This window comes from Culex pipiens, chromosome 1 (assembly GCF_016801865.2).
Source record: "Culex pipiens pallens isolate TS chromosome 1, TS_CPP_V2, whole genome shotgun sequence".
Classification (NCBI taxonomy): Eukaryota; Metazoa; Arthropoda; class Insecta; order Diptera; family Culicidae; genus Culex; species Culex pipiens.
The window spans coordinates 103,060,307-103,080,723 of NC_068937.1; the positions used below are offsets into that span (position 1 = coordinate 103,060,307).

General features: G+C 38.8%; 1 protein-coding gene across 1 annotated transcript in view; it reads left to right on the forward strand.

Moving 5' to 3' along the window:
* Positions 1 to 172: 172 nt before the first annotated feature.
* LOC128093819 (uncharacterized) overlaps positions 173 to 20,417 on the forward strand; it is a 34,680-nt gene continuing 14,435 nt past the window's right edge. Inside the window, exon 1 of the mRNA XM_052711630.1 lies at positions 173 to 8,547. Coding sequence (XP_052567590.1) covers positions 1,492 to 2,478 — 987 coding nt within the window. The 5' untranslated portion in view covers positions 173 to 1,491 and the 3' untranslated portion in view covers positions 2,479 to 8,547. The remainder of the gene's footprint in view (positions 8,548 to 20,417) is intronic.

Below are 20,417 nucleotides of genomic sequence, written 5' to 3' on the forward strand. Positions count from 1 at the left end.
GGTAGTACCTACAGTAACTACAAATACGGATACCCCAGCGATGAACCTTCAGTCGAGAACAGAACACTGATGAAGTCTGCAAGTAGTAGACGAAATACGTATCTGTCAAGATATTAAAAATATATAGCGGAATTAAAAGGAACAACTCGTCTCTTTGTATTCATAGTTTCAAGAGTTGTCGAAGCAGATGTGGGTGGCGATCATCATCCAGCCACTTTAAAGTTGTGGGTCACTTGCAGTCATTCGTGCGCTACCAGGACTGCTGCCGGAAGTTCTGCTGATCAAGGCAGGATTTCAAGAATAGTGAAGATTCAAGCGACATGTGGCGAGAAGATCGGAAATTTGTCGATTTCATAGATTTTTCGTATTTGGTGAGAGCTTTCCATTTTTTTTTTTTTTCAAATTACCCTTTCGTCCACTCTAACATCCAAACATTTCACTAAAGACAAACCACGCCTAATTATCTACGTGGTGGGGTGTTCCCTTAGTCGTTCGCTGTGAGTTGTGGATTGTCTGCTTCTCTTCTGATGGTTCGGCTGAGGGGGCATGCTCATTAATTTCTCTTCGCTCCATACCTTTAGTGACGTGATGAGAGCAAAGGCGTCTATACGAAGTGTCCCTACACTCGCTACAAATTCCCGGTGCTTGGGGAGGGGAAAGGGAATTATTTTTTTTTCTTGGCGCCAGTATTTGTTGCACTAATATTCGTGCAAAAAAAAACTTATGCACGTGGGTGTACAGATTACGGAGTAAAAGATGATCGAATTGTTCACCTAGCGCTCATCTTCGATTCCAGGACCAAGTTGCCTGCGGGTATGGAGATTGTTCGGTGTTCACCGAAGAAACCCCACCGTGCGCACACCCGTGCGCCCACCGTGTCAACTGACAGTTGACAGCAGAACAGAAACGTCAAACGTCACCAGCAAAAGCGCGCGCGATCAGCGCGCGCGAGCAGCGCGCTCGTCAGAACACGTCCAGTCGTCGAAGAGTGCAGACGCAACATCAGCAACAGAAGTGAAGTGATCAAGTAGTGTAGTGAGATGCAGGAGGAAGAGTAAGAAGGAAAAATAAACCAAGAAAATCACAATTCCCGGTGTTTTCCTCTTCCTGCGATCCCGCTGCCACAACCCAAAATACAGTCCACTGAAACATATCGGCCAGCCCCGAACATGGTCCGTACCGAACCGGATTTGTGAGCCGTTCCCGTTCAAGTCCCCGGAAACCTCCGGAACATTCCAGTCCAAGCACTCCTGATCAACGTTCCCTCACGCTACCTCTGCAGCCAACCGGATCTGAACGTTAGTCCGCGCACTTGCGTCGTCGGAATCCGGATTCCGGAAGTATCCGCCCCAGGAGCTTCCACCAAGTGGTTCAACCGAACTGCTTTTATGGCTGTTGAATGCAGGTGAGTGGATGCCCTAGCAAGTGTTCTCCTCTTCCCCACCATTTGCGTGTGCGGTCGAGTTTTCTTGAGAAGCACCACGTACGAATATGTGTGCGTATGCGTGTGTGTTTGTGAGGGTTGTCACACGTCAAAGTGACAACAACAGTGCGTCGTCGTCCAACCGGAAGACGAACAAGCAGCAGAACCTTCCCAACCGAGAACAGGTTGCATCGTGGGCTTTCCCGAACCAGCGGAAAGTGGTCATGGATCTATCCACAACCGAGAATCCTGAGGATGCGATCCGGCAGCTCCAGGAGGTAGAACAGAAGGTCGATTTCGTAGAAAATACGTTTCTGTGTCTACCGGAGCCGGTGTTGGCGCATCTTACAGTGCTTGAGGGCTTCCTAAGGGCAGCAAAAAGGGAACATAACAAGCGAAGACTACAGTTCGTATCACTTGTTCCGGAAGCCATCGAGCAAGTGGAGGAGGAAATGGGCAAGTTTTGGATAGGCTACAAGGAAGTAAACTACACCCTGGCAATGAAGTTAGCTGCTGCAAAGCAATCTTCAGTTTCACCACCCGGCGAGGCAGACCAGATTGCCGCCGAAGCTTGGCTGACGCAGCAGTTTAAGGCTTGGGAGTCCCTCCAAGCGGACATCCCGGAGCATACCATCGAGTCCCAGCAGGCCAGGTCGCAAACCCTGGAATCCCAAGAGGTAGCCGCCCAAGACTGCCCTCTACCGACCGACTCGAACCAACCGAGCTCGTGCAACTCCCAGCCAAGAGAGATACCCGCCAAGAACGCGCGTGTGGACTCCACGTCCGACGCTCTCATCGTGGCCAACCACGGGCCACAAGAACCAGCCGAGGCGGTTGCTCCGGAGGACCATCCAGCGTCTACCGGAAGCCCGAAAGATGTCACCGCCAGCGTGAAGCATAACGAGCTGCTGTCAGTAGTGGTCTCGTGCCAAGTCCCGTGCCTTTTTCACCCGAATCCGATCCAAATCCAGCACATGAACCCGAACCCGAGACTGCAACCAGACCAGGTATGTCCAACCGGACAGCCTCCCTCAAGTGATGACCACCACGGATAATGAACCGCTGCTGCCATCTGTGACGAAGGCCCCAGACAAGCGTGGCCAACCTCGTTCTTGTCGTTTCCACCCGGATGTCGGCACCTTCCAGATCCAGTCCAAGATAAAGGCAATCCAAGTGACCTCCCAGAACGCACGCGACATCGATGCCATTCCTGAAGTAAGTGCGAAGCGAACCCTCGCTCCTGACAAACACTGCGTCGTTCGCAGATCCCAGCAAGGTGAACCGTTCATCGAGAGCCGGCGCGAAGCATGGAAGCTGACCGTTCCGCCGGACAAGACCTCAAGAGCCAAGCAAACCGTTCCGAGTGACCAAGCTGGTCGCTCACAACCGTCCCTCGATAGCCGACGCAAAGGCGGGCATCCGTCCGTTCCGCTGGACAAGATCGTCAAAGAGAAATAAACCAAGAAAATCACAATTCCCGGTGTTTTCCTCTTCCTGCGGTCCCGCTGCCAAAATACAACCCAAAATACAGTCCACTGAAACATGTCGGCCAGCCCCGAACAGAGATCATACATACATACATACATCCTCGGATACATATCGACTCTTCATTGCTGCCTGAGCAATTTCTGTGGGGGATTGTAAGGGGCCAGACATATTTCCTCGTTTCCTCGGTCGAAGACAAGTGCCGATACAAATCGTCGCTCATTCAATTCAATTCAATTCAATTCATGTTTATTTGTTGTACTAATCAGAATAAAATGTGCTTAACTAATGCAGAGTTTTGAAGATCCTTATAACTACAAATAAATTCAAATACAATCAAATGGGTGAAATAAATTCCAAAAATTTCAGTCAATTAAGCGAGAGCACACAGTAAAAAAAAATGGTAAAATTACATTAGAAAAAAGCTTTAATTTTACCTCTAATAATGTTTCAATTTACATCTGGCAGACGCTAGGAAAAAATATCTGTAATCCTAAAAAAATATCAAACCGGCGATAGTTATATCTAGCTTACTAAGTCCGCGCCCCAACCCGCACAGCCAACTCGCCGCTGTGAAAACTAGACGATCAAAGCCAATGTACCTCTATGTGTTCCGTACATTGTATACTGTATTTACTGCATATACGGTTCAGCTTGAACCATGTGGTCAAAGACAAACTTATGGGAAATTAGACGAGCTTTCCGGTAACAATATTTTCGAGACTGAAAAATCAAGTCTGTCATATAGAAATAGCTAAAAACCATCAAAAAACCTGTTTTTTAACATTTTTATTTTTAAAACCGCTGTAACTTCACAAGGATTGGACTTAGGACATTGGACAATATGGAGACTTTTATGTAAAGTTGTCTGGAAAATCGATTCCCCTATTCGGTTTTTGAAAATTTTGATGTTTGGAGCACTTTTGAAAAAAAACAGTTTCAGTAAATGATTTTTGAATTTTTGTTGGTGAGTTGCTCCATCCTGCATTTTTCGTGAGTTTATTTGTAACATCTTAGGCTATTTTCACAAAAATTTTGAACGAAAAAAAAATTGTGGGCTCACTTTCAAATTTAACTTTTAAACTTTAAAATCAAAAAATCTCATAAAATTCTTTCTAATAAATATTCTAATACAATTCTTTCTATAAATCTCATTTTTTCTTTCAGCCCGTCAAATTTCCTACAAGTTTGTCTTTGACCACTTTTTGATACGATGCATAGGCTTCGAGATACAGCAATATTTATATTACGAAATACAAACATATTTAAAACACTTACGCCCTTCTCAAATGGCATTATCGAGTGAAACTGGCTCCATATACACAAAAATGGCTTAAATAAGCCTAGGATAACATGTCACAAAGTTTCATTGAAATCGGAGAGGGTCGAGAAAAAAGTACCGAAAAAAATCCTGTTTTAGGCTGGAATTGCTCATATACTATTAGAAAACCACATATAATGTACTACTTTGTTCGGAAACTCATTGAAAATAACACCAAGTCTGTCTGTCCTATCGTGACACTTCTACGCATAATTGTCCCACCAAGTATTTTCTTTCACGAAATCATTAGTTTCACGAAGTATTCTGTCTTATTCACTTGTTGTATAGCAAGAGGATTACTAATAAGAGTGATAAACTGCTAACTGGGATGATAAGGGACTTATAATGTGAATAGGAACCCACGGGACAATTATGCGTAGAAATACAAAAAACGATCGAAAAATTTCAATCGCGTTTTTCTCAGTTGCACTTTTTTGAACATGGGACAATTTTGCGTAGAACGGCAGTACATACCCCTTATAAACATTCAAATATGTAAGCCGATTTCTTTTCATCGCAGTGCTAATAACTCATCAGGATAAACTCGGATTTTCTTGCACCCTCCGACAAAGGTGTATGAAATCTAAGAATCGAGCCAGGGGGAATCTCTTAAGATTTTCCAAAATTTTCAACTGCCAAATTTGTATGAAACTAATGATGCAAAATGGCTTCTTTGGGCATACCGAAGGCACCAAAAATGTACCAGCCGGATAAAAAAATACAAAAAAAATCGAATGACCGAAATCTCATAGAATTGCTTATTAATTATGCGAACTTCTATCCAAATAATTGATAAAACAAGATGAAGTGCCCGGGTTTCAAAGCGTCTGGAAATTCGAAGCATGACGTTAGACGCATTGAGCTCTTTCATAAAATCATTACCTGCTCTGTACGGTAGAGCAGTGCAGCGAATAGGTTTGCAGCAATTCCCCACGTATTTGTTTTTGTTTGCCCATTAAGGTAACATACGTCGGGTAAGGGTAGTCCTAAAATTTCAGTCGATTTTCGCCAAAACATGTGGTTTCAAAAAAAAATCTTTCATGGCTTTCAAGAAAAACATATTCAAAATGGGACAAGTTCATAAAGACTGTTGCAAATATTTTTCAAAGTTTTTGTCATTCCCTTCCCTTCAAATCGTCCTGCAAAATCAGGGGGAAATAATCAAAATACTTTTGAAAACACTTCACAATTTTAACGAAATTGTGAATGCAACCGGCTGAATACGATTTAAAATGCATTCCCCTCCATTTAAAAACATGTTTAAAATGTTTCAGGTCGTTTTTTTCGATGTACAGCACAGAAAAAAAGTGCAATAAATATTTACATTTTTGAATGTAAATTATTTTTAAATATGGGTTCAACTGTGCACGAAAATATGCAAATTTGAAAATAACCTTCTCCGATCCTGCCCAAATTTGGCAGGGCTGTTGATACTATCAAAACATGCAAGAATCCCGAATTTCATCGAAATCAGATCACGGCGATTTTTGAGCGATCCTCCTAGTTTTACACGGCGATAGCTCAGGAACCACAAATCTTAGAAAATCGGTCTTAGAGTCAATTTTGAAGGAAATTGGACGTAGAATCTCTCTGTATTGCGCAATTGAAAAATTGAAATGGCCTTATCTCAAAACACCCCAACTTATTTTTTTTGCTTTGATCTCACCATCGTATTCTCCGGCCAATTTTACATAAGAATCACTTATTGGCAGAAATGAATATGTTTCGTTCCAGAGATATCGTATTTTAAAGTTTTGGATATTTGAGATTACCTAAATCAGCTTTATTCGCCGCATCGGCTAGAAACACACAGGCGCGCTGTTCAATAAATACTACCTGGTGTTCTGGGAGATTTTTTTAAAAATAATTTTACGCAATTTTCAAATAGCTAATACCGTCATCTGGGGTGAATCGGGACTACAGTCTGAATAGGGACAGCAGTGTTTAGAGTACTTAAAGGTTTTAAATTTGGAAATGGATGTACACATTTTGTTGGTCTGAGTCTGTTCTATCCGAAACCAACCAGAAAAATCAAAATATTGTGCTCTAACATGGTTGAAACTGCTGTCCCAATTCGCCCCATGTGTCCCAATTCACCCCAGTTGACGGTACCTTGATTAATCTATTTTTTGTTCAAGGAACATTTATTGGGTTATTTTGAATGCACCGTTTTTTACTTGTGTTTCTAACCGTTTTAGACTAGAGCATGTGTCATGGGCGGTAGCAAAATAGTACCATTCAGCAAAAAACTCCAAAAGCTGCTTTATGTTTAAAAAGATTGATCATATTAAACAGATTTTCATATTGTGAGTCAGTCCATTTGATTAATTGATGATTTTGTTCAAAGTACATTTAATTTCAAAAACAAAAAAAATATTCCTGATACTTGGAGACAGCTTCCGTAGTGTGTTCCAAGAATCCGAAATGATAGAAAAAAACATTATTGTTCGGACAAAAAAATTAGCTGCTTTGCAGCAGATCAAACTTTGTGATTTTCTTACATTCTTTAGTTTTATACTTTCTAGAAATCCTTCTCCTTCACGAGAATACAACGTTAGGATGTAACAAAAATTACTTTTTGGCGGGCATTCAGGCGTTTGTTCCGGTGGGCATAATGAGCCCAAATCCCAAAATTTATTACAGGGCAGAATTAAATTCCGACGAAGCGAGCAGGAAAATGCAATTGATCTTGTAAGTAACACTGAACAAAAAATGCTCGATACATTATTGAGTAATAAATATGAATTAAAATAAATAAAGCTTGTTGATACGTTGTATTAGAGTGTAACAAAAATGACTTTTTGGCGGACATACAGGGTTTTTTTTTCCGGTGGGCATACTAAGCCCAAATCCCAAATATGAGCTTGATTGGACGTAACAGGAGCTGGCGCTCCGCCATTCAATTTTAAATGGGATTTAACAAGTGAAAAAACATTTTTTTCAAACATGACAATTTTTGAGGCATTTTGGCCTCCAGGGTGCTCAAAACTTCAATGTTATAGATACCAAAAGATACGCAAGGATCTGACCTACACGCCAGTGATGTTTTTGGTAAACGCGTTTGATTAATTGGCCAAAATGCCTCAAAAATTTACATTTCTGAAAAAAAAGTTTTTTTACTGGTTAAATCCCATTTAGAATTGAAGGGCGGAGCGCCAGCTCCTGTTACGGCCAATCAAGCTCATATTTGGGATTTGGGCTTAGTATGCCCACCGGAAAAAAACCCTGAATGCCCGCCAAAAAGTCATTTTTGTTACACTCTAATACAACGTATCAACAAGCTTTATTCATTTTAATTCATATTTATTACTCAATAATGTATCGAGCACTTTTTGTTCAGTGTTACTTACAAGATCAACTGAATTTTCCTGCTCGCTTCGTCGGAATATAATTCTACCCTGTACTGTGTGTCATGATTACCCTATCATGTGGGTTAGCATATAAATTCAACCCTTTTTTGCAAATAAACATTGAATAAACGAAATGTAGAGCACGCAATGTAAACAATAACAAACACGTTTTGTTTGGCTGACCATTCTGTGCATTGTCCCGAAGTTTGGTTGTATTTGGTTGCTGGAGTCCCGAGTTATAATTACAAATGTTTACAGTAGTCTAACTCGTACGTGAGTCAAACGCATCCTGACCTGAAATCCCTTTGGCCAATTGTCACACTTACATCAATTTTCAGGGAGTGACAAGATAGCACGACAAGATTGAAACTACTTGCATATGTAAAGTGACAAAAATGCACGGAGTTTTTTCGGTTTTTGGTGAATATCTCAGGATTGAAATCGAATTTTGGGGATCTGTGAAGATAAAAAGGTGAGGCATTGTGAGCTGCACAAAATTGCGTTCTTAACTCAATTTGGCCCAAAATGCACGTAGGACAAGTTAGCACGATGGCGACGAACGTAGATTTGTTCTTAGATAGTTTACTAACATTTTTCCAAAATATGGTGGATTTTGATGAACACTACCTTAAATACCAATAGTTTGAAAATTGACCCAATCTCACCCCTTAGAGGGGGTGACATTGGGTCAAATGAAACTAAAATGATGCTCAAATACAACGATATGGTAAAAACAAGTCATCCAACAACGTTTCTTGTTCGAGGGAATCGTATTCACACGCTACAATGTTTGAAGTGGAGATTTTCAAAAATTTGGGTAGTTTTCGAACAATTCTAACAAAAATATTAGAAAAATGATTTTTCGAGAGGTAATTTTTGGCCAAAAACGTACCCCAACTTTAGACATCTGCTAAAATAACAGGATTTGTTCTAGGAACGAGATTTTTTCAGCGAAGTCATCTTAAGATGTCCCCTACACAACCCTTTTAACAGAATTCAGTTTCATTGAGAATAACTTGAGAAATGGTAAAATCCGTAAAAAATCACTTTGACCCAATCTCACCCCCCAGACCCAATGTCACCCCCACTGACGGTACAGTCATCCCTCATATTCGGAACAGTTTACAGATCGGCCAAACTTCAAAAAATCACAGCAAATCGATAATTAAACTTATAGATTCGTTTTTACATTCATTTGAAAGCTTTTCTTGCGATCTTTCGAATGCCGTATCGAACAAGTGCAAATTTTAATTTTTATATCAAGTTTTTGAACCCTTGAAATCCACAAATTCTGAACACTTTTTTCTTACGGATGTAAACAATCTTTGGTTCTCTCCATGAGTACATTACAAAATAATGACTTCACGCACTGAAACCAACTAAATTCAAGCTTAGTTTTGTTTTACCAATGGTATGATAACTTTTTCTTGTGAAAATATCTGTTAAATTCAGGTGTTCCACATTTGTGGAAGGCACAATAACATCCCACAATTATGAAACATGCAATTTGCAGGCAGTGTTTTGCTGCTCTGAATGAAATAGTCTTGAGATGCAGTTTTTTGTTTTACACTCAAAAAAATGAGTTCGCGTAAACGTGAACAGGGTTCATGCCAACGGAAGAAAACTATTCAACTTTTAAAGTGCATTGCACCATGAAAGTGAACAGTTTTCTTCCTGGTTCCCGTTGGCATGAACTCTGTTCACGTTTACGCGAACTCATTTTTTTCAGTGTAGTGAAATAGTAAGGGAATGTTAAAATAAAGGTCCTAAAAATAGTAGGGTCGACAGAAAAGATGCATTTGGCATGCTATTGACAAATTATCGCAAAAGTGTTACGAATTTGTGGGTGTTCCGAATATGTGGGATGACTGTAGCAATTATTGAACAGCGCGCCTGTGTGCTTCCAGCAAATGCGTCGAATGAAGCTGATGTAGGTAATCTCAAATACTCAAAACTGAGCAATTCTCTACGAAATCGGCCGATTTCGACCATTTTTATTGTTTGTATTTTTTATTTGGCTCAAACTTTGACCCTATGACCAAAGAAGCTATTTTGTGTCATTGGTTCACCCATACAAGTCTCCATACAATTTTGGCAGCTGTCCATACAAAAATGAAACGTAAATATTCAAACAGCTGTAACTTTTGAGTGAATTTTCCGTTCAATTTGGTGTCTTCAGCAAAGTTGTAGGTATTATTGAGGACTATTGAGAAAAAAAGTAAGTTTAACCTTTTTTTCACAAAAAACTCAATTTCCAAAATACGATTATTTTTATTTTCGAGATTTTTTTATATGTTTAAGGGGACCAAAACCCGCAACTTTTGAGCCATAGAGAAGTATGGTCAAAAAATCTGCCGCCGAGTTAATATTTTTGTAAAAAATAGTGATTTTTGGAAAAAAAATCGAAATTTTATACAAAAACAAATTTCTATTTTTGTATGCAGAATTGAATTTGCAATCAAAAACTACTTTACAATTTTTTTGTCAAAGGGCTTCGTTTTCAAGATATAGCCACCGAAAGTTTGAATTTAGCGAAATATTTGCATTTTTCGATTTTTAAAAATCATGAGTGACATGAAAAATTTAAAGGTTCAGAAAATTTGCTATAAAATTGTCTAAAAGACATTGAAGATTGGACCTCTGGTTGCTGAGATACAGCGGCTTAAAGAAACAGAAACAGGAAAATTGAAGTTTTCTAAGTCTCACGCAAACAACCCACCATTTTCTAATATCGATATCTCAGCAACTAATGGTCCAATTTTCAAACTCTTCGCTGATTTCCTTTGTTTGAAAAATAAAAAAAATAGAATACAGGTAATAAAATGGCAAATTTTCATAGAGAACATTTAGAGATAAAAAAAAATTTAACTATTTTCCTTGCTTGAGAAATAAAGAAAAATGGGTTTGCTATTTAATTTCAATTTCAATTTCGTATTTCATTTTAAAAAAAGTTAACAAAATGTAAACAAAAATCATAGAGAGCATTTAGAACTTTAAACTTTCCAATGGTTATCTTGCTTGAAAAATAAGGAAAATATAGTTTTTTTTCTGTTGAATTAAATAAAATGTCAGAAATTCCTGAAGAATATCTTTATAAGGTTGAAAAGATGTTAACTGATTTTCTTTTAATAAAATTAAAATAATTGTTAGAAGCTTTAGTTTTTTTAACTTGCATATTTGAAATTGCTATTATCTTAATTTGTTGCACGAAACTTGTAATTTTGTTGAACATTTGTTTTGTCAAGACAAACATAAAAATAGCTGTAAAATAATTTTATTGTTTATAATACTGACTACTTACCAGTACAATGAACAGTATATAATTATATAAATTTGTATAATTTTATCTGAAATTTCTTTCAACTATCCAGACGAAAGCATTTAACATTAAAAAAACTCACTATGAACACTCTGCTATACTAGTTTTCACTTCAGACGATCTCTACCAAACATGCTTCATATTACCTGTGCCTACAACGCGGTCGCGTTGTGTTTGTCGCAAGCAGTAGGTATTTATTATAAAAATCGTTTTTATTTTTTATTTCGGTATCTATTGAAGATAGAGCTTTGGTTTCTTCGACCCGAACATGGGTAAATGACAAGGGAAATGCGTAATAATACCTTTCTCTGGTGTCAATACCAAATTTTGGTATTCCTGGACCCTTTCAAATTTGTCTTAAGGATTATGCAAGAGCAAAATGTGGTATCATACCAATTTAAGGTATTCTTTGATATTGCAAAACTTCAGAGTTTGTCAATGGTCGAACACCACATTTTGGTATTCTTTTGGTATTACAATATTTTATCAAATTCCTCTGAAACTATGGGAAAATTTTGACAATTTTTGACAAAATAAAATGATGTCTCAAAGTGAATGCTTTCATTGAAAACCGGAAATTTCAAACTTGATTTTAAACATTTTTGATATACCCCCTAAAGAAATGACTTGAAATTGTAGAAAATTTTCTCAGTCAGTGTTTCATCAAATTCCTCTGAAACTATGCTTTGCGCTAAAATGACTTGAAACCCAAAAATGTTGAAGCTGATTTTCAATTTTATTTTATGTACCCACTAAGATTTTTTTTAACGTTGAAAATTCTCTAAGTCGGGATAACCAAATACTTTGAAAAACGAGTTAATCGACAGATTATTGAATTTTGGTGAATTTCAATCCAGTTTCATTTTAATGACACTTATTTTTCAATCTTGTTTTTCAGAAGTTTTAAGAACTTCAAGCACAGGCCGTTCATCAATGACAAATGCATTCGATGTGGTGAAGAATATCACTAAAAACAACATGGAATCATCTGGTGAGTAGATTTGGCTGTTGCATATGGATCATTTCCGTTTTTTCACTAACTGCAACTGTTGCACTAAAATTTGTATGAAAATACCAAATTTTGGTATTTCTTGTGCAAATACCAGCGTCCAAAATGTGCTCTTGGTTGCCCAGTAATAGATGGTAAAATACCCTGAAATCATACCCAAATCATGTATGTGGAAGACCACAGGAATACCAAAATCTGATTTTCCAAGGGAGTGGGAATACCTAAAAATAAAACTATGGCAATACCAAGTTTTTGTATTCAAGCAATGTTCAAAAATCCAAAAGACCTCAACTTGGTATTTTATCATCTATTACTGGGCAACCAAGGGCACATTTTGGTCCCTGTTATTTGCCCAAGTAATACCAAAATTTGATTCCCGTGTTTTTACCCCTGCTCGGGGAGAGAGTTGTTCATTTTTGGTAGCAACTTTGTCGAAAACAAAAATATTCTATACCTTGTATCTTAAAAAATAAATAGTGTTTTTTCTTGTTTTGCACAACCCGAGCAGCAGTAAATAACACGGGAATACTAAAATTTGATATTACTTGGGCAAATAACAGGGACCAAAATGTGCCCTTGGTTGCCCAGTAATAGATGGTAAAATACCATGAAATCATACCAAAGTCTTGTTTGTGAAAGGGCACAACAATACAAAACCATGTTATTCCAAGGGTAAAATAATACCACAAAATAAAACCCATTTCAATACCAAGTTGAGGTCTTCTGGATTTGTGAACATTACTTGAATACCAAAACTTGGTATTGCCATGGTTTTATTTTTTAAGTATTCCCGTGCCCTTGGAAAATCATATTTTGGTATTCCTGTGGTCTTCCACATCCATGATTTTGGGCACATTTTGGTCGCTGGTATTTGCACAAGTAATGCCAAAATTTGGTATATTCATCATTTGATTTGGTATAGTGCAGCAGTTGCAGTTAGTGAAAAACGGAGATGATCCATATGCAACAGCCGAATCTACTCACCTGATAATTCCATGTTGTTTTTAGTGATATTCTTCACCACATCGAATACAATTGTCATTGATGAACAGCTTGTGCTTGAAGTTCTTGAAGCTTCTGAAAAATAACAGATTGAAAAATAAGTGTTATTAAAATGAAATTGCATTAAAAATTATAACAAATGGCTGGTTAACCCCAGCAATGCTGAGACCTCCCTTATTAAAATACCTCAGGGTCGGCCTGTTAATCCGAGAGAAGCAGTTCGATTCCGCGTAATTATAGATCGTGGACCAGGGTTCGGTGGAAAATGACTTGCGTTTTTTGGCTTGTGATGTGACAAAACTGATTATTAGTGGTAATAGGTGGTGAAAACTTTCCGGTGACACAAATTAGCTGAAATTGTAAATACTTGAATTTTTTTTAAATTAATGTGTTATGTAAAGCGACGAAAATAAATTTTGGCTTTTTTCTTATCTTGCCTTTTAATGCAAACTTTCTTCGCACACATTAATGTGATTTCAAGCTTATTATCTGGAAGTGATAACACGCGGGGAGAGTTCGGCAGCCATGTTGGCATCGGTCGCGTTTTGTTTCGCCAGAAATAATTTCGAAAATTTTGTGTTGTTTTATGGTGTTATTATGGCAGATAAATCGATAATCTGGGAGATAGTGACGGAAGCTATAGGAGGATAGTGAAGTTTTTGTCCAATAATCTATTTTTGGTGTGTTTTCGAGCGATTTATTTTGCTGATCTGTGCGAAAAATTGCTCGTCAGAATTTTTCTCTCTACCGGAGTGAAGGGGTGAGGGTTGAGAGAGAAAGAGTTACAATGTTGTTGTGAGTGTGTTTTTGGTACGACGATGACGGTGAAGCAGGTATCTTTCATCATTGACGACGTGACTAGCCAGTGTCATGTTGTGCCCAAAAATGCGGTGAGTTTGCTCCAGGTTGAGCAGTGTTTTAATGTTTAGGTCTGTGACCCGTCACAGCCTAATGTTTTCCGATTAGAAATATGTTTGCCTCTCTTTATGCTCCGAAGAGAGGCGCTCCAGCAGTGTGAGTTTGACCAGATCGAAAAAACCCATCGAGTCACTCATTCTACCATTCACAGAATACTGAACGGTACTCACGGCACTCACATCTGACAGTGCGGCGGGTACAGGAATAGCGCAATATAAAATCCTATATTATTTATTCATTTTTTTTTTGTTCGCTCTTTCTGATTTGCTGCCACTTTTTGGAATCGTTGTTAAATGAACTGCTTATATGAATTTAGGTTATAGATTTATTTTCATTTTCTTTGGTTCCTTTTCAATTATTTTTCCTTTATCCTACCATCCCCCATACCATATACGATCAAATTGCATCAACTAACGAAACATAAAAAACAATGGATCCGGCTAGAGCATTTGTATTTTGACATTTAAATTACAGCTTCCTGGAATTATCGCAATTTCGTATTGCGTGATTTTAATCTTAAGTTTTTGTTTGTTTGTTTGCACCGAAAGCTGCTGCGAATATTTCCATTTCTTCGTCCATTTTATTATGCGATTATTGCATATTATTTTTGGGTATTTAATGACAGTTATTATAAAATTAATATTTAATTTACAGCTTCTTGGTTCATCTTGAAATTTATGGTTTTATGTATTTATTTATATATATTTTTTTAATTACTTTTTTTTCTATATCATTTCTTATCCAATTTGTTTTCCTTTTTCCTTCATAAATGATCAAATTACATAAACATAAAAAATAGTTATTTATTTTACAGCTTCATGGAATCATCTTTAAATTTACTTCTTATGTATATTAATCTATTCACTATATAATATATTGTAATTTCCGTATCATTCCTTATCCTATTCCTTTTTTTCCTACCATTCCTCCATACCATATATGACCAAATTGCAAAAACTCACGACACTTACAATAACTGCATACTCAAAACACACCACATCGAAACTGATCCGGAGCGTTTGGTACGGTATGTCCACGCATCCTTCCTCCCCTGTTGATTCTGTGAAATGTGATCCGTTCTCAGAATCCTCTCTGCGGTAAACACAACGCAGTAGGGCTGGCCGCTTTAATTTTTGTATTACATTTTCGGGTGTTCTCGGATGTACTGCAATTATTAATATTGACAAGAAAAGTGCTTGGGGCGTCATCTAATCACAAGACTTTCCAGCATGCTTTCATCGGACTGGCTGCGTTTGTGTTAGATTAGATTAGATTAGATCAGGGTCGGCCTGTTAATCCGAATTCGGCACTAAAGGAAAACACCTGCTTATACCTTTGAAACAAAACATCCACTTTGCTCCGGAACTCTCCGACAGTTTTGTTTGGCAGACTCAAGCTACCCTTCCTTGTCCTTCCCACTTCCTTATCCTAGTCTTACCTCACACGTCCTCTTCTTCCTTCTTCCTTGGGCCCCTTTCGTTCTTGCCGGCTTCTGCTACTCGCCGTTGTTGTCGCCTCCTCGCATCCGGGACACACTCCACCGGAGCGGAACGCCTTCCCTCTTCTGCTTCGTACTCACGGTCAGCTGCTTGAGCTCGTACTTGGACCCACTCCTCGCCTTCTGCCTCGACGCTCCTGGGTTTGTTGACGGACCCAGGACTTCAGTGGACAAGTCCACCGGATTGCCTGATTTCCGGCGTCGACGGGTTGTAAAGGTTGGCAGATTCGGTGGCGGTTATGGTCGTGACAGGGATGTTCCTCTGAACAAAATGGCGGCGTCGCGACCGGCAGTTCCGACACCGGAACGGTGTAAAGACACTGCGGCACAGTGGTTCAAAAGGCTGTTTTGACGAACTTAATTGATTAGAGCAAAAAGTAGGGTAGAGTAGCCATCAATGAGACACGGGGAACAATGACAAAATGACTCTCACAAGACCCAATCAGGCTCATATTTGGGGGAAAGGTGTGTCTACTAGATACACGTCTGCCATAAAAGTGGTTCTGGTTATGGACGCTCCCTTGCAAAGTTATTTATACATGTTTGATTCTGGGGTGTAAAAGTAAATTATGACTAAAAATTACATTTTCGCTCATAGGCTGCCATAACCACAAAAACTAATATTTCTCAAAATTTCTTTCGTTATTTCACAGGGCATGAGTTGGGCTACAATGTCGTTTCATTAGATTTGACCAATATTTAGAATGTACCCAGAATCCAGGGCTGTCTCATTGTTCCCCACTCTTTTCGGCCCATGGGTAACAATGAGACACATTGATTTTTCTTCATTAAACTTTTCAAAATCTATGGAAATCTTTCATAGCATGAATTGGTAGTGATTTTTGGCATATTTATTGTTTTTGAACTTCATTTAACCAAAAATATAAAGTTATTTGGTAAAATATAAGGATTTTACGAAATTTAAATGCTTTTTAGTATAACTTTTGATAATTGAAGTTTCATGTTGACAAAATTGCTTGAAAATGTTCAAAGTAAGTCACCTGCAATGGAACAATATAAAAACATTATGTTTCACTAGAGAAGTATTGATTTTTGTAGAGTGTCTCATTGTTCCCCAGCTGTCTCATTTGATACTAATTTAAAAAGAAGTAATAAGAAAAAGGTGTGATTTTCTACGGATGTCGGCAAGTTCTTGGCACTAACTCTTCCCCTAGGATAGGAAAACAGAGTCGGCTTACCTCAGGTGACGGAGGATAACGCGGATAAAATAAAATAATGCAAATTTGTGGGAAATATCAATGGAAGGGTTTTATTAAAGACAAATCAAGATACTATGGAAATTAAAAACTACTATTTATTAAAAACTACGGAAACTACTGTGTGTGTGGTGTGGGGGGAAATTTGGGCTATTGTGGGGGGTTGCTGGGGTTCTGGAACTGCTGCGGTACGTACCGTTGATGAACTGCTTCTTCTCCTACTTCTGCTTCGGCTTCAGTTGGCTCGGGTTCTTGGTGGGCTAGCACCCTCGGATGGCCACGCTCGCTTCAGCGCCGCGCACGGAACATCGACCAGTGCTCTTGGGTGGCAATGGCGGCCGTGGAAAACCGCAGGCTGGCTTGAGCGATGGCGGACGGATTCACTATGGGCCATCCCCATACAAACAGGCGGCCAAATTATTTTTTTTTGCTTTTTTAATGTTTTTTCATACAAATTTGGGTAATTGTATGGTATTGAAATGGTATACGTCGATTTTTATGACTTTTCATGTTTTTCAATAGTTGATTGTTTATAATAAATAGTCTTTTCATACATTTGCAAGTACAACAGAATTGCGTTTATGTTGTATTGCAAGTTTATATTATTAAATTATGGATAAGCTAATACATCCCCACTTTAAGGACACAACCCCTCACCCCTCTTTCTTTCACTCCCCCCCCCTCCCCTCATCTCTTCCAACAAAATTTTGTTAAGCGTAATAAATTCATTTCAAGTCAAATATTTATTATTTACTGCTGTGTGTTTCTTTTTGTGAGTCCATGCCATATAACCTGGGTGCTGAATAGTGGTTCGCAAAGCGGCCTCAATTTAGAACTGTCAAAGCGGAACCAATTTATTGTTTGCAAAATGCTACCAAGAAGTGGAAAGTATTGTGATCGATCTATAATTTATTTTGTTTTGTCATCACATGGAAAACAAAAAAAGCCTCTTTTGGCCTCCCATCAACGTTGCCAGATTATTTTGAGGGAAATCTGTATTTTCTTAAAAATAAATCTATATTATATCTGTATCTTGTCGAATTCGAAGCCATAGAAGACATTTTGAAATTTTTAACAACAGATTTAAGCTTTTTAATCATATTAAAGCATAAATTAATAACTAAATTGTTGAAACTTTCAAATATAACCGTTTTAAAAAAGATTTTTGGGATTTTTGGGATCGAAAAATCTGTAAAATACAGATTTATCTGTATATCTGGCATGGCTGCCTCCCATCGTTTAGTTTACTAAGAAAAAAAGCGCGAAGCACTTAATTTTTCAGCGAAAACTTTAATATTAGCAGATCCAAAATGTTTCAAATCAATTCACTTCAGCAGCAAAAAATATGTCACGCTTGAGCTTGAACATAGCCTTCTACTTTGTTTATGTTTACAGCTGTAGTGCAGCTGTATTAGTGGGGAGTAGTGGGGAGCATTCGAAAATCACGTTACGCATTCTGTCTTTTCAGCACCCACCCAGACGGAAAAGGGGGGCGCCTGGCGGGCGTTTTGTCTTGGGCGCTGCACTTAGCTGCGCAAGACGTCTGGCAGATTTTCCCCCCGACTGGCCCAAGAATGTTGCCAGAATTCTGGCGAATATGCAACAAACCGGTCGTGCACGGTTCAACCGATTGAACCGATTGGTTTTTGTGCCAGACAGCTGTGAGTTATCCCGCCAGATTTTCGCCAGATTCGTCGGGCGTCACGCAAAACCTGGCTAAAAGAAATGTGCCAAGTGTGTCTGAACTGCACGACAAACGTCCGCCTGCGCCAGACACTCAAATTTACCAGATTTTTTTTCCGACCGGGCAGCATATAACTAACCCTCAATACTAAATGTACTCAATTTTAAATGTAGGCAACAGAAAATTCTAATAAAGTCATTTCGACGATGCCCACGAAGTAGGTAGCAAAGCAAGTGAAATAAACGGGCGCATATCGTCGCCATCGTGCTAACTTGTCGTACGTGCATTTTGGGCCAAATTGAGTTAAGAACGCCATTTTGTGCAGCTCACAATGCCTCACCTTTTGACCTTCACAGATCCCCAAAATTCGATTTCAATCCTGAGATATTCAACAAAAACCGAAAAAACTCCGTGCATTTTTGTCAAGTAGTTTCAATCTTGTGGTGCTATCTTGTCACTCCATGAAAATTGATGTAAGTGCGACAAAAGGCCAAAGGGATTTCAGGCCAGGAAAGTCAGGATGCGTTTGTCGCACGTACAAGCTAGACTACCGTAAACATTTGTAATTTTAACTCGGGACTCCAGCAACCAACTTCAACCAAACTTTTGGACAATGCACAGAATGGTCAGCCAAACAAAACGTGTTTGTTATTGTTTACATTGCGTGCTCTCGTTTTTGTATATTCAAGGTCAAACATTAAAACGCGTTTTTCTCGGAACGTCAAAAAAGCGGGTGCGACAAGATAGCACGACGACGTCGATATGTAGATTGCAGCAAATTTTGATAAAACGTAAATGTTCAAAAAGGCATATCTCCGAAAACGCAAAAAATGGCAGACTGGAAATTTCAGCAATGTTAGATTATGATCCAATCTTTCAAGTGATCTTAGTTTCATGTTTAGCATTGGTTAGCAAAAAAAGTACTCGATTAACAGACACAAAAAAATATGTTTTGTCAAAAAAATGCTCCAGTTTTTCGATGAAAACTTCAGTTTTTGGTTTGGAAACAACATTTTATCTATTAATAGTTTTAAAGCTTATCTCATTACCTTTCCATCGATGTATAATTGTCCTAATAAAATATTTAAAATGGCTGAGCTATGTTAAAATTAAACAATCAGCCTGCCTTGTGAGTTAACTGTTGTGATTCGACCCGCCTGAAATAATTGCCGAAATTTTGCTGCAAAAATTCGCTGAGCCACCTCATATTTCCTGCGCCGCCTACGCACACGCTGCCGTATCTATGGTTGATGGAGTTAAGTGGATTTGTTTGTTGGAAAGTGAGAACTGAGCTTAGGAAAATTCACGCTAGCACAGTGCATAGAGCCAAAACAAAGGGCCGCCCACCCACCACAAGTGAATTTCTGACATCACTACTGAAAAAGCCTATCAAAACTGTTGCGTTTGCTGCTGAATTCCTCGCTCGTTTATCAACTTTTCCTCTGCAATTTGCCTCCACCGTTCACCACGTCGCTCAAACTGCAAGTCCAGCCTGCTTCAGTTATATCAAAGCCACAACCAATTACCAAAAAATAGTGGTCCCAAAGGGAAACCCGCGAAGGTGATGATTCGGGATGAATTGTCACCGCTCTCAATGAGACTGCTACTTGAACTAAGAAGTTTACAAGACAAGTTGGAACTGCGATTTGTCTGGCCTGGTCGGAACGGTGCTATAATGAAAAATGAGCACTCAAAGGCGATTCCCATCCAGTCGCGTCAGGATATACTGAAACTCCAATCTTCTGGGTCAAAGCAATAGCCCAGCCACATTACAGAAGCAGTAACTAAAGTATGCCATCTATGTACCTAGAACATCAAGCAACTAATACCTTCGTCGACGACCCTGCAGCTCAAATCTTCCCATTGGATACTGCTACTTTCAAGATGCTACAAATTAACATACGTGGCATGAATCAGTTCGAAAAGCTAGATTCGTTCTGCGTTTTCCTGCAAGAATTAAGAACTACCATCGACGTGATTATAATTGGAGAAACTTGGATAAAAAAGGCCGATCACACTTTTACAACATACCTGGTTACGAAAGTATCTGGTCGTGTCGAGAAAAATCGTCTGGGGGTTTGGCCATCTTCATCCGCAGTGGTCTACAGGTTGAAGTTATAGTCACCACACTTGGCACCCCACTCGGAAAATAATCTGGTAAATTTGAGTGTCTGGCGCAGGCGGACGTTTG